This window comes from Vipera berus (assembly GCF_964194415.1).
Source record: "Vipera berus genome assembly, chromosome: 2".
NCBI classification, from domain to species: domain Eukaryota; kingdom Metazoa; phylum Chordata; class Lepidosauria; order Squamata; family Viperidae; genus Vipera; species Vipera berus.
Genome location: NC_138203.1, coordinates 179810746 through 179826488, shown reverse-complemented (window position 1 = coordinate 179826488; position 15743 = coordinate 179810746). Strand labels below are relative to the sequence as shown.

Genomic DNA, 15743 nt, shown 5'->3' with positions numbered 1-15743 from the left:
AATTAAAATCAATATATTTGCTGCCTTTACTGCTTCTCATGATTATTTGATGAGATTTTAATATTGTATTTTTCAGCATAGGCTGGCAAATAATTTCGATAGTGCAGACCCTGAGAGATACTTGGAGGACCCTTAGGGGTCCTAAGACTACATTTAAGAAACACTGGTGCAGATCATTTAAATAATGTAGACTAGTAGGGCAAAACCAAAATTTAAATCGGTTTTTAATACAGAAGGGGAAACTGACTTGGTTCACACAATACACTAAAAAGTCCGTGAAGCTTGCTTTGCTTTGGGTTCAGACTTGATTCGCATGCAGTGTGAAAAATCAAAGAAATATTACGGGTTATTCAACAACCATGAGTTAGCATTACGTGTGCGCGCGACCACTTAAAAGTCCTAAAAGATGCTCCCCAATGAAATTAACTGTGGCTTGCTTCTTGGTTTACTTCAAGATTCTGGCTTCTTCCGAATTATAATTATACAAGCTGGGTTCCTAGTGCGAATTCAGACAAGGACCAACGGTTCAGCGCCAGCTTTCCTTTCATTGCAGCAATGCAGGCAGGCGCTGGAGCCTTTGGAGGCGCTGCCTTTTCCCGGAGTCGGACGTTCCTCTTCCGGGCGCTCGGCATCGCCGTGGTGCTTCAGTCGGCGGGGCGGGTGGCTTGGCTAACGGCTTCCCGGTGGCTCGGGGATCCGCCGAGAGAATCGCGGGGTCGGTGCGTGGCCCGCTTTCCCAGGACCTCCTGCGATGGAGGCGGCTTTGCGGCGAGAACTTGGCACCTCGGTGCTTCGGCCTGCGGGACACTCGGGGGGAGGCTGCATCAGCCCCGGCGAGAGTTTCCACACTGACCACGGGAAGGTCTACGTGAAGCGCAATGGCAAGGCCGAGGTGGGAGGACACAGACTGGGTAGAGCGGGAATCTTAGGCTGGAAAAGGAGCGCCTTGTCCGGGTGGTTAATTGGTGGACTGAGGTTTTCTACTAAGGCTCCTTCTGAATGTACCTTCCCCAAGCGAGGCTTTTCCTCGTAACGGGGGGAACGCGAGGGGAGAGCACCACAGAGAGGCATTCCTCTGAAGGGGCAGGTTGGGAGACCTGGGTTGCCCTGAAAAAAAATGTTGGGGTGCGGGGAGGTATTGATAGGCTGATTTTTTTTTGTTTGGTCTGTAGACTTTTCCGGGCCCTAGTTTTTGTGTGTGTGTTGAAACTGGATTAATAGAATAAGCCATGATAATCCTATACATGTACACTCAGTGCTTTTTTTGTAAAAGAAAAAGGTGCCGGAACTCACACATGTCATACAACCCGCCTTGCCTACCCTACAAGGTTCCATCCAAAAAAGGTGCCGGAACTCCATTCTGAGCGTTCTACAGTATGAGGAAAAAAGCCCTGCGTACACTTACGACCACAACTGAGCCCAACATTTCTGTGGCTAAGTGAAACCTTTGTTAAGTGAGTTTTGCCCCGTTTTACGACCTTTCTTGCCACAGCTGTTAAATGAATTGCTCCAGTTATTAAGTTAGTGACACGGTTGTTCAGTGAATTTGGCTTCCTCATTGACTTTGCTCATCAGAAGGTTGCAAAAGGTCATCATCTGATCTCTGGACCCTGCAGCCGTCATAAATAAATATGAGTCAGTTGCCAAACGTCTGAATTTTCACGATGTGATCAAGGGGATGTTGCAATGGTTGTAAGTGTGAAAAATGGTCATAAGTCAGTTTTGTCAATGCCGTTGTAATTTGGAACGGTCACTAAATGAACTCTTGTAAGTCGACTACACCTAACTCACATAAACATGTCCTAGCTATATCTTTCTGCTGTGTCTCTTTGAGGGTTACCTTTGTCTAGTTCCCAGTCATTAAAAACACAGGCTTAAGTTGTCCTTAGTTATGTTAGTAGTCTATGGAGATTCTAATAGTATGTTAGTGTCAGTGTTTTCTACCCCTATTCAGATATCATCTCTTCCAAAATATATTACTGGAAAGAGAAGCAACAGAAGATTTTTTCTGGTATACTGTTTTGCCAACTTACGGTGGATAGATAGCATTTCAACTCGGCAATGAACATTTTAAAAAAATATATTATTAGATTTAAGGCCACCTTAGTTCAGAAGAACTCTGAGTGGCTTACATGGCTATGGGGGTCTGTCCTAATTTTGAATCAGTGGAAATTTTTAAGAAGAGACTGGACAGTCACTTGTCTGAAATGGTATAGGGTCTCCTGCTTGAGCAGGGGGCTGGACTAGAAGACCTCCAAGGTCCCTCCAGTTCTATTCTGATTGATTGATTTGTAGTAATCACTTGGAATCCATTTAAAAGTCCAATATTTGTTTCTAGTAGGATATGAAACAATAAACTGAAGTGTCTTTAATCATCAGCAGAGTGCTTTCTTTGCATTACTAAGTATCACAAGAAGATTGAATACTGTAGATCAGGGGTGTCAAACTCGCAACGTCAAGTGACGTGTTGTGACGTATCGTGACTTTTTTTTCATTGCCGGCAATGGGATGGGCGTGGTTTCGGCATTTTGCATCCGGCCTGTGGGCCAGCAGTTTGACACCCTTGCTGTAGATCATCCATGCACTGGGTGTTTTTCCTGTGGTAGCATCAATAAACGGAACATTTAAAAAAAACATCAGTACTAAGAAGCAGTCAGGATTTATGGGACTCTTGGCCACCATCTATTAGTTATTCAGATTTGTGCAGCTTAGATGCAACCCTAGTTTAAGTGCTGTTGAAGAGTAGGACTTTGAGAAAGGTGGTTAGCTGTAACCGTAAACTCATCAAAGAACATTACATGAATACAGGAAGCAAGGAGACAGTATTTCCTGGGAATAGTGGCCACTGAAGATTTCCCAGCTGCACAGGCTGCAGGAATGCAAACGTTGATACCTTTGAATTTCAATTATATGTGTTAAGTCAGAGATTGATTACAGTAGCATGTTTCTGGAGTTGTAGTTTGCAGATCTACAGAGAACCTGGGTTATTTGAACAAGTACGTAGATTAGTCTAAAGATTTAGCTGCTGCCTGTCAGATTTCTTGCCTGATGGAATTCAGTCCTTTTTGTACTTACATAGGTTTCTGTTTGTTTCATTCTGTTATTTCTGTCTTTGGTCCTTTTTCTCTGTCTTCCCAGGGGAGGTGCTATGTTTCCTAACCCATCTCCATCCTGGTTTTTATTCTTTTTTTTTCCTGGAAAGGAAGAGTGGAATATTTGTATGTAACTTGCATGTATCTGTGTGTAAGTGGTTTGCATGTGCAAAGGGAATCAGTTAATTTTATAAATAGAATACTCCATTTTATAAGCAATTAATTTTAATGAGTAGTTAATTCCATTCCTGTAAATGACTTATTTTTTTTCCTTATTTTTTGACACTAACTTTTGGCATCTTATTTATACAAACCTTTGAGTCAGTTCTTTGACTCTTGTTGACTATAGTCCCTAGGCAGTCAGGCGTGGTTTTTCAGAAGTGCTTGGCCATTGTCTTCTTTCTGAGGTCATTCAGTTGGCTTTGTGCCTGAGGCAGGACTAGAAATCATAGTCTCCTGGTTTCTAGCTTGGTGCCTTAATCATACACCATAGTTCTTTCTAGCATTAGACATGATGTGTATGCATATGCATGCACACACATACACATGCACATACACGCAGAGATATACAAGTGTGATTCTTGTACACATTAATAACATGGGGAGACATCTCCAGCTGTATTTTTGGTTAAAGTTGCCCTCCCAAAATTTTCAGGGCATTTACACATGACTTTTGTCTGTGTTTATTTTATTCTGTCCACTCTTGCTTTTGTAAAGGATTTTTTTAAATTTAAAATAATATTCCTTTTGGCTTATAGAAAAATGAATAGAATGAGAGCAGAACACATTCTTGTATGGTAGGCTTGAAGAATTGGGAATACAGTAGGTTTCCCTACTGTGTGTCATCTACTGAGTAAAATCTGATCAAGATTTTAATAAATTTTAATAAATAAGATTCACTGGGGAATAATTTAATGAAGTTCCTGTACTTGTGCATTAGCATGTAAAATGAAATTATATAGCAAAAAATAGAAGGTCTGGTTGCGTGAATGAAATAACATCATGAGAAGTTTCAGCTTTGAAGATGTGAAGGAGAGCATGTCCAAAACCTGCAGGACCATCATTAGTAAATATATAATTTTTTTAAAGGATTGTGTACCATTTTGTAGCTTTTGGATTATCTTTTCAATTTGAAGTCACGTATACTGAACAAGGATATAATATTGTATTATGGCAGTGATGGCGAACCTTTTAGAGACCGAGTGCCCAAACTGCAACCCAAAACCGACTTAGTTATTGCAAAGTGCCAGGGCCGCATCAGCATTGTGGTGCCCTCGGGGGGGTTAGGAGCGTGGCCCACTGGGTGGACGTGGCTGCAGTGGTCATGGCAGACTGGGTGAGCGTGGTCGGGGCCAGGGCGGCAGGGACCCGTCCCTCGCCATCTCTGGGGCATCCCCGGAGGGCCAACGCCGCTTGCTTGCTCACTTCCTCCCCTGTCACTTCCAAAAGTCACAAGCTTGCTACTCTGGTGAACTCTGCTGGGGCAACGGCGCGCGTGCCCACAGAGAGGGCTCTGAGTGTCGCCTTTGGCACGCGTGCCATACGTTCTCCACAACTGTACTATGGTAACTAAACTTACTTGTATAAAACAGGTAGAGATGTTGTTTTAAAACCTGGTATATTATAACGACTCATAAATAATAATGGTGGAATATTCTTTGTTTGTTAGAAGCTACCTATTTTGAGTGGTGGTTTCCACAAAATTGTCTTCTGTGTTATACAGAAATGTTCCATCTAATAAATAAACATTCAGTTTTAAAACTTAGTCCATCTCTTTAGTGTAATTTGGCAGCAGGGTCATAAAGAAATGTGAACTGTACAATATGGGATTTATATTTATTCTGAATAAAATAAGTAATTTGTGAGAAAGTTACTGTATTATTTTTTAAAATGTAGACCACTGAAAAGGGCTACTATTCAATACAGGAGAAATATTTAAATAGGTTTTTCTTATTATACTTGATAGGCCAGAAGAATGTTTGATGGAGAAATGGCAAGTTTAGCTGCTATTCTGCAAACACAGACTGTGAAAGTTCCTAAACCTATCAAAGTTATTGATTTGCCGGAAGGTGGTGCTTTATTTGTGATGGAGCACTTGGACATGAGAAGTCTCAATAGGTAAAGTTATGAGGACAAAATGCATGATATTTTAAAAATAAGATAGTCCTAAAGCAGCTTTAGGCTGTGCTTGTATGATTCCATGAGTCACACAGATTAGGCTGCTACAATTTAGTTTACCTTGAGACAGATCTATCTCGTATGGTAAATTTACAGTTCATTGTGGGAACAAAGAAAATTGGGTTAATTGGTTAAACCGAGGCTAAGTTAAACATGGGAGGACTGTATGCAGTCTCAGTTCAATAGTTAACTGAAAAGTAACCAAATATTGCACATATTCTAGATTCTCAGGAGGTTTTTATACCTGAATAAAGAATAAATAAGGGGCAGGGAGGTGTGGCTGTGAAGTCATATAGCCTAAGCTTTGGCAGTTCACTGCCAGGAAGTCCAGCAGGCCTGAATCACTGATCCCTAGAGCTGATCCATTGAAGTTTGTGAAATCTGACCTAAAAGATAGCAATATTAAGGAACCAGAATATATGGGGTGGTCTGTACCCAAGTTATACCAACATTTTTAAAGCTTTTATATAGTAGAGAAAATAGTAGTAGTAAATTAATAAAATAATGAATTACTTTTGAGTGCCCTGTTATGAAAATATATAACATTTTATTAAAAATATTGAAAACTACTAACAGTACTATAATCAAAGTTTGAAGTAACACTACAGTCAGATTAAGATATAAATCCTCAGTGGAAGATCCAACAAATACCAGGATATTAACAATACCCATTGTCATTTGAACAAAAACCAAATTCTTGTTCAGACTGTTAATTTGGCACTAGCTGATAAGAATACTGTAATTTGTTCTGACCTTTTTAGACATGCAGAAAAACTTGGGATTCAGCTGGCTGATCTTCATCTTCATAATCAAAATCTTGGGGAAAAGTTGAAGAAAGATGCAAACACTATTGGTAAACGGCTTAGCTGTTTGAGAATTTCTAAATCCCAGAAATTTATTGTATGTTGAATTGTTAATGCTTCTAACGGCTTTGCTTTACCTCCTACGAAACCTGGTTGTATAGCCCTAAAAATTTCTTTTGTTTAAATAGAAAGATGGTAAATAGCAACAAGGTTGTTCTTTGTCAATATGATTTTCATAAGAAACATCTTTGAAATGTTCGTTGTTCCTCAGTATTGATAACTTATTTCATTGTTAAAATGAATGGGGGAAATTGAAGAGCAATATTTATATAATTCTTGAAATATGAAAATATGTAGCCTGAACTCACCTAGATACATACATAATCTCAGTTATTTTTACATCTATTTAGAAGATTTAGATTCATTGAGAAGAGCAAAATAATGTAGTGTTTAGAGTACTTATCTGTTGTAGTAGTAAACTATATCTTTTTTCCATTCAAGGTAAAAGTAAAAATCAGATGGATATTCAGTTTGTGGAAGAGTTTGGGTTTCATTCTGTCACTTGTTGTGGTTACCTTCCACAGGTAGGCTTGATTGTCTTCTTTTGCTTTGCAAAATCTTGTTTTGTTACTCTTCATACATACATACTTGTTTGCAAACCCTTAAAGCAGCCCTGCCTTTTCCAAGGATTGTGTGACTACTGCAGCTGCTGCATAAACCTGAAAAGGGAATATTTGGTTCAAAGAGTTGCAGAGAGGTACACTGTTCACACCCTCACTTATACTGGAACACCTATTTAAAGTGTTGCATAGAACTAATATATGCACATTTTAGGGATGTGTGGGACTTTGATTCCAAACAAGAAAAGGTACTTCTGAATTATATGGGTGCACACAGCATACCTGTAAGTCAGGCATGTCAAACCTGCGACGTCACATGACGACGTGCGACGTATCACAATTTTTTCCCCATTGCCAGTAATGGGGTGGGCGCGGTTTCGGCGTGATGCATGTGGCCTGTGGGCCAGCAGTTTGACATGCCTGCTGTAAGTGAAACCCTAAAGAAGCTATCTTTTCTTGGGTGTATATGGTAAGTTCTGTGATCCTAGGAAAATGTGTTTGAGTGCTGACATTTATCCACACTTGCTCCAAAGTACTTTTTCACATCCTGTTGGTTTCTCCACGATTGGCTGCTATGTGAGCACAGAAAAGAAGTGTAGATTTTTTTTTGAAAGATGCAGTGACAGGTATGTTACTGTGCCCTTCCTAGTTTGAAGCAGTGCATATTTTGTGTGTGAATGAATAATTTAAGAGATAACTTAGGGAAGTACGATTTGGTATAAAGAGTCCAATACAATATTAGTATCATCAATATATTGCCTGATCCCCATGTTGTAACAGAATGGCAGATGTCATTGCTGCTTCCCTGAAAAATAGATGTACTTTGTAATTAAGGGAATGATAGTAGTAATAGCTAATTAATGCAGTAGAGTCCAAAATGTGATTTAAATGTGATGCTACTGTGCTAGGATTTTCTCTAAAAACAGCATTTTGGCACAGAGCTGACCATCTTCTTGAAATTAGCCAAGCTTTAGATGTTACTTAAGATGTTACTTTACCAATGCAGCTCAATGGCAACAATCCAAAGTCTTAGGAAATGATTATTTAAAATATTAGGAATTACTGGGATGGTATATAGGAGAAGAAATGAACAAAATATTCTATCTGATTTCTTCTTGGAATTTATTCCCAAAAATGTACTTGAAGAGATAGATTCATGTTCATTGATTAGTATTATAAATGCTACAAATGTGTAGACGCTGCAAAAATGTGATTAAAATAGAGAATGTAATGGAAATGATTATGTTCATTTGATAGTCAAACATAGCAAAGATACCAACAAAAAAAATTATTTGCAGGTTAATGACTGGCAACAAGACTGGGTAAATTTCTTTACTAGGCAACGAATTCAGCCCCAGATGGATTTGATTGAGAAGAATTCAGGAGACAGAGAAGCAAGAGAGCTTTGGGCTCAACTCCAGGTAGTGATCTCTATGGAATTTCGAAATGGCATCCTCATATATGTTCAGAGCAATACAGTTTCCATATTGCTTTAGTGGTGTGAAACGGTGGGTCCTCTACACCAGGGCTTTTCAACCGGTGTTACACGTACCATTGCTGGTATGTCGGCACCTGGCAGGTGGTACACTTATGATGGGTTGAAAAGCACTGTAAAAAAAAAAGTAAAAAAAAGTGTAAAAGTGTAGCATGGGGATGAGCTGAAGCAGTGGCAATGCAGTACAGGCCGCGGTGTTGCCAGGGCTCTGCTGAGCGCCCAGGATCTGCACCGGGCTCCAGCTGACTGGCACTTCCGGAAGCTGCGCCCAGCCTGGGAAAAGGAGGCAGTTACAGGTACAACGAAGACAAGAGGAGGACGGGGAGGGTATAGACATGCCCGCGAGGTGTTTACATTTGGCCCGGGGCCGCCATGGAGACAGCAAGGGGACGCCCCATTCCAGCCCCCAAAGGAAAACCCTGAATCCAGCGGGCCAGAAGGCAGCCCAGCCACCGCACACCTCCGTTTCCTTCTCCTTGCCCCCTGGGCATAGACGCAGTCGCTGCTCCTCGCCATAGCCGGGGCGAGACTTGCAAGTACCTCCGTCCACTTCGTCCTGCAAAGCGGCGCTCCCCCAGTGCTCTCGCCCGCCACCATTATCTTTATTTTTCATAGGGCGGCATTGTGGATTAACTAATTTTTTCTGGGTTCTAATTTTAAGGTGAGTATCCTGAGCTATGGAGGCCTTTGATCTTCTTCTTAAATACATAATAATATAATGAGAACTAAAGGCTCAAAGGGAAGACAGATTAGAAACAAGAAGACCTTTTGGAGTCTTCAATTCCCTTCCTGTTGTTCTTCCTAACATCAATAAAGCTGGTTTTTCCAGAAAATATGTGAAGAGCTGTAATTAGTGATTTAGCTATGTTTTCTTTTTGGCTGTGTTTTAATTTATATATAATGTATGTTTAATCGAGAAGGGCTTGGAGAAGTGGCCAATATGGAGGCTGCACCTTGCCATCCAGATCTCTGTCTCCCCTGCAGATCTCTGGAGAGGAGGAGGGGGTGGCAGGGGAGCTGTGTGAGGGAAGGCTGCCCCAACAAGCCAGCATCCTTACCATGCACAATTGGAAAAGGGCCAGCCTCCCTTGTGCAGGACCTGGGAGCGCTGCTTCCCTGCCGCCTCCTCTTGCTCTCCAGAGATCTGTAAAGACAGAAATTGGACTCGTAGGTAGGAAAGTGCTTCCTGCAAATGTCCTCCACCTCCTGCTTTGCCAGGGAGACACCAACAATGTCTGAGATTGGAAAAAGAACATCTTACACACACACACACACACTCACTCACTCACTCACTCACTCACTCACTCCAAACTTGGAGACTTGTATCCACATATGAGCTAGCAAAATCATACCTGGGCTTGGGGAGAAGGCTTTCTCCTTCCTCTGTGGATAAAAATCCCCAAACCTGGAATGCAGTGTGTGTGTGTGTGTGTGCACATGCATGTGCTTGGCTACTAGTAGTTTGGGGAGGCGAGTTTGTGGGTCACTAAGTTGTCCCCACATCGAGTTAGCCAGTGTGACTTGTTCCGTTCCAACCCACCTGTCTTGAGTCAGCTGTGTCCAGTGAGTGGCATCGAGCAGGCCATGCCCACCTGCTAGGCGATTGGTGGTACTTGAATATTGCCATATCTTAAAAGTGGTACAATCACTGAAAAGGTTGAAAAGCCCTGCTCTACACAAGCTGGTTAATGAGAGTACCTTGTAATACTTTCTATCAGTTTTCTTAAAAATTATAACAAGTGAAACATGAAAACCATTTCCTTTTTAAGATTTAGTCTCTCAAATCTATTATGAAACATTTTAGTGGGTCAAACTGGTATAGATGCCACTTCTTATATTGCAGGGCAGCACATTCGTAACACATTCCACCTAGTTAAGAGCAACTTCTGTGGAACTCTGTGTGACTTAGATAAGCAGATTTTGGTTTGAAGCTTAATATTCCTTTCTTAATAGTCCTTGTTTGTAATTAATATTTTTTCACTTTCTATGAATACACATAATGCTGTTTTCTAAGGGGTTTGTGTGTGGGGTGTTCTTGTTTTTTGAAAGACCAGTCTGAGATTATTTTTTGCTTTTACATTAGCAGAATATAAATAATAATTTCAGCACCAAAGTGGTCAGACTGATAGAATGACAGCTAATCCCAAAAGGAAAATATTTTAAGCGTACTTGCTTATTGGTTGCTTACTCCATTAATTACCATATTCCATTTATATGCTTGAAATTCTGTCTTTTTTCAAGTTTAGTAATAGGGTTTTTTTTGGTTATAGCCAGTGGACAAATAATACATATATATTTATTTCAAAATCATATCTACGCACATACATACGGTACGTAACATATATAGCAAAAACTTTGTAATAAACCAATGAATGCATTCATATTATATAAATAAGAAAATGTTCGATCCTGCTGTGCTCCTGCTATGTCTTAAATGTTAAAAAGTCTTTTATAAATATTAAATTTAAAAGTTCAAGTCCTTCAGCCATTTTAAGTGACTTACAGACAAGAGTTACCCACATGTAAAGTCAGAAACTCAGGTTGCTTGTTTGGAGCTTAGCATGTTGGTGAACTTACCTAGTCAGGGTTGCAAATCATGGTTGTGTGAACTTAGCTGATCGAAATTTAATAAACCCTGGTTAAAAGATAATAGCATGCTATGTGAATGCAATCCTAATCTATTGTATACTTAGTGGTTCTGGAGTGGGACTTTGGTGGGCAATTTAAGGGCATTTCACCTTTGATTTTAAACCATCATTTATCTGTTCTTAATGCTATATCCATTGTTTTTTCTTGCAAAACCCCCCCAATAAAATCAGCAAAAATGGTGCCCTTTTAATGGTACAACTAGGAATACTGCAATTAGTGTGCCTAGAGGCCTCTCTCTCTCTCTGCTTAAAGGTACAGTTAAATGACTACTAAGATAATAGATGATTTCTCCAGCCAAGTTTATTGTTTGTTTCTCTTTCTTTTCTAGGTGAAGATACCCAGTTTGTTTGGTGATCTCAAAATAATTCCTGCTCTCTTACATGGGGATCTGTGGGGAGGAAATGTAGCTGAAGATGATTCTGGCCCTATTATCTTTGATCCTGCCTCTTTCTATGGTCACTCTGAGTATGAGTTGGCAATTGCTGGGATGTTTGGTGGCTTCAGTGGTTCATTTTATTCTGCTTACCATGGTAAAATCCCCAAAGCACCAGGCTTTGATAAACGGCTCAAGCTTTATCAACTATTTCACTACATGAACCATTGGAATCACTTTGGTGGAGGCTACAGAGGGTCATCTATAAATATTATGAAAAATCTAGTGAAATGATTTGTGAAATTTTATTAACTCTGCTTAGAAAAATACATTGGTTTTCAGCTGCAGTGATCTGTGATACTTAATTTGTTAGAATTATATCCAGTCTTTCATACAGGAGCCCCTGGTGGGACACATAGCTCGGCTTCCAATTTTTACCCAGGAGAGAAACGGAGAGAAAAATAATGATCACCTGGAAGTCATCCAGTGAACTTCCATGGGTAAATTTCCTCATCCCATCCCACTCAACATTTTAATTACTATATTCCACTGGTTATAATTTAAATTATTATCCCTTTTCCATAATTGAAGATCAATCCCACTATGTCCCAAGCTTGGTATTCTGGTAACTACAGTTTATTAAAGAGCTGTCTGAGGGAGAAATAATCTGAGATTTACATGGAGGCCTTTTTTGCTGTTAAGATGATACCACTGAATTGATTTAGTAGGTGGCAGTAGAGAAAGTTGTTCTTGAGACAATAGTTTAGATCAGAGGTCCCCAACCTTTTGGCACCTGGGACTGGTTCCGTGGAGAGAGGTTTTTCCACGGACTGGAGGGGGTGTGGTTTTGTGTGCTGCCTGCATCTCATGGATGGGGCTTTGTTTGTGTGGACCGGTTGCTGGCATGCCGTGGCCCGGTACTGGTCCACGGACCAGGGGTTGGGGACCCCTGGTTTAGATACATGTTTTGCCAGCAAGGTAGAAGGGAAAAACAAACCAACAATAATGATAAAGACACAATCAGAGATCTTAGTGACCTTTCTTTCATAGTACAGTATATATGAATATATTGGGAATTTTCTTACTGTGCAATGAAACTTAAGTCTAGTCTCAATATTTATAATATTAATTATACAGTATTTCAGTATTATCATTACAGCTGCTTTAACATTAGATGCATCTTCTAAGCTAAAATTAGAATACATAGGATGCTGCCTAGGTGACTTTTGTTGTTTCTGCTGTTGAGTGTTGTTAGCATGGCTCTGGTTGTCAAAATTCAGGACTCTGCCTGAATCTTCCAAGCACAGTACAATTTGCATGATGATCTGTTTTCCTCCACCCCGAACCAACCCAGTGATGCCCTCGATGTGATGTCCCGTTGTCTGGAAGCGGTACAGATTTGGATGGGAGAAAACAGGCTTCGACTCAACCCGGCCAAGACTGAGTGGCTGTACATACCGTCATCTCGTTTAGTCCAAGAGGTTCCATCTCTGACTATAGGAGGAGAGATGTTACCTCCCATTGATAAAGCACGCAATCTGGGCGTCCTCCTAGATTCACGACTCAGTTTTGAAGATCACATTGGAACCGTGGCTAGGGGGGCATTTGCCCAGATTCGTCTTATATACCAATCACGCCCCTTTTTGGACCGAGATGCCCTACGTACAGTCACCCACGCACTCGTTACCTCCCGTATTGATTACTGTAATGCTCTCTACATGGGGCTGCCCTTAAAGACCACCCGGAGGCTTCAGCTGGTGCAGAATGCAGCTGCGCGGGTTGTGATGGGAGCTTCCCGATACTCCCATATTACACCCCTCCTGCGGGAGCTGCATTGGCTACCAGTTGCCCTCCGGGTGAGATTTAAGGTGCTGGTACTTACCTTTAAAGCCCTACATGGCTTAGGTCCGGGATACTTGCAGGACCATCTGCTGCCGGGAACAAATTCCCATCGTCCAGTACGCTCACACAGAGAAGGCCTCCTCAGGGTACCGTCAGCTAGGCAATGTCGGCTGGCGACCCCCAGGGGGAGGGCCTTCTCTGTGGGAGCACCAACCCTATGGAATCAGCTCCCCCCTGAGCTTCGGATAGCCCAAAACCTCCAATCCTTTCGCCGCGGCCTCAAAACACACCTGTTCCACCAAGCTGACCTAGACTGACAGGCATCTTAATTAATTTATATTTAGTATTTTTAATTCATTTTTAAATTCTCTAATTTTTTATTGCACTGATGTTCTCAATTTCATTTATCTTGATTTATGCACTTATTATATGTTTTATTGTGAGCCGCCCTGAGTCCTTCAGGAGATAGGGCGGGATATAAATCCCATCAATAAATAAATAAATAAATAAATAAATATTCCTAACTACCAAAAAAAGTGACCTAATCTTGTGTTGTACAGTGTACATTCATGGGTTAAGTTTATTTATAGGCAGCTGTCTCTATTTCCAAGTTACTTTCTTGGGCTGGTTTGTGGAATCATTTCTCTTTGAAGCCATTCAACTGAGCTGGGACTACAGCTCCCAGAAACTAGCCAGCCATTGTTGTTTTGGCTGATAAATTTTGGGATTGTATGCAAGTCTGAAGTTAAAATAGGCCTTTTTGCAGCTTGTTCTGAACTACGGTACTTTGAATATTGATAAAAATGAAGCAATCTTTGTGCTGATAACATGCTAAACACTAAATACTAAAAATTAATATGCAAGGGTAAGACCTTAGATTATGAGGAAGCAATCAGTTCCTGATTGATCCTCCTCTTCCACACAAACACACACACATATCTTGTTCCATTTTAATACTTGGGTTGGCTGTAGTATCCTGCAACCAATTAGGCTCATAATACTATTTTTCCAGAGGATGTTTATGATTCACTGCTGCTGAGCTTAAAAATATGGTTACTTCCCATCTCACCCACCCCGATATAAAATATTCCTGCTACAAAAAAAATCATTGGTTGATTTGTCTGTCATTTACAGCATAAAGTCTAACTAAAAAAAGTAGCAAAATTAATTCTAATCCAGATTATGATAGCATATTAAATTCTTGAATCTTTTAGTAAAAGTGTTTATGTTGCTTTTTCCTTAGTCAGGCAAGGGCTTACTATCCTGGACGCATATTTAGAGAATTAATTTTAGCTATAATTTTTATGTGTCCAGCATCACTTTCCTCTGTGTGGATCATTTAACAGAGATTAGAAAGAGAAGGAAAACTACTATTACTACATTACTAATTCCCCTCAGTTTTTGAATTTGCATGAATCTGCTACTGCTTGTTTCTAGTCTGCAGCAGTAGGAATGCTGAATCAATATACCTAATACTAGAAAAAGTGTACTGGATATACCCAACATGATTTATAACAATTGTGAAGTGCTGATGAAGAGTTTTCTAAAGAATAGTAAATACATCCAGAATTCCTTAAACATTTGAAATCAAAATAATATATGGGTCTGGGTGAAAGGATACATATGAAAATACATTATTTTTTTAGAAATCATACCAAAAGATTGTATTTAATGTATGCAGAATATATATATTTATGGCAAACAATTAGAATATGGGTTTTGCTCTTTCAGATGTTGCTTTTTGGTGGCTGTCCATTGTAATTTGCCAGGTAGGTAGAGAGGCATGATTACTGGAATGAATGCTCATACAGACCTTGGAATGTTTTTGATGGCTTTGAATTAACATTATTTGGCTTTACATTAAGGAAAAAATATTATATTAATTTTTAAAAATTCCAATGCTCTGTGTTTCTCCGCTTTCTCATTTTGCATAACAATATCACTAGGTGTTCTGAGTTTAAAGAAGGTGGTGCTATTTGTCATCCTTTGTAATTGTTCAAATAAAATATATTCCTGAGCATTTCACTTTTTAGTTTTTTTTATTTTTGTCCTGTTTGGTATTATAAATTCATCACGATCCATTTTCTTAAAATATTTGGACAAACATTATTAACCTAGAATAATTCAAGCTATACTCACTTGTATGTTGTAGGCATTAAGAAGCTTGGCTTATCTCTCCAATTCTTTTCAATCTTTTTATCTAATATTTGTAATTACAATATTGTGAAATTCTTGAAATTATGATGGAGAATTCTAGCTTAGGAAAACTAACATTCCCTTGAATTTTTTTATAAGAATAAGGAATAATTCAGCAGTAAAAGAAGAGTAATCTTTGATGTGTAAATAGTTGGGCATCTACCAAAAAAGTCTAACATGGTTAAAAATGGTTTAAAAAAAAGAATTAGTAAAAAGTTAAAAGCAAGAGCTAAATCTCATCATAATGCTTGAAGATTATTCCAAACTATTATAACGGAAATTCAGAGTATCTTCTGATAAAAAATATGCTACAAAATTGTTCTGCTGAAGAAATGGTGGACACAAATCAGCTCCATGACAAGCACAGCTAAGCACCATGGCAGAATGAAGTGCTCCAGACAGTTGCTCCTCGAGAGGGGACTGCAAGATGGTGGTCACTGGCAAATTTACAGTTCCTGGAGATGAGGGAATAGCCATTTTTTTTTCAAGCTGTGC

The 15743-nt window shown here is 39.8% G+C and overlaps 1 protein-coding gene across 1 annotated transcript; it reads left to right on the top strand.

Moving 5' to 3' along the window:
* Window positions 1–658: 658 nt before the first annotated feature.
* FN3KRP (fructosamine 3 kinase related protein) lies at window positions 659–12882 on the top strand. The gene is made up of 6 exons (XM_081320694.1): window positions 659–892; window positions 5059–5210; window positions 6032–6123; window positions 6575–6657; window positions 7992–8114; window positions 11166–12882. The coding sequence occupies exons 1-6, from the start codon at window positions 752–754 to the stop codon at window positions 11502–11504; spliced, it is 930 nt and encodes a 309-aa protein (XP_081176820.1). The 5' UTR covers window positions 659–751; the 3' UTR covers window positions 11505–12882.
* The last annotated feature ends 2861 nt before the right edge of the window (window positions 12883–15743 follow it).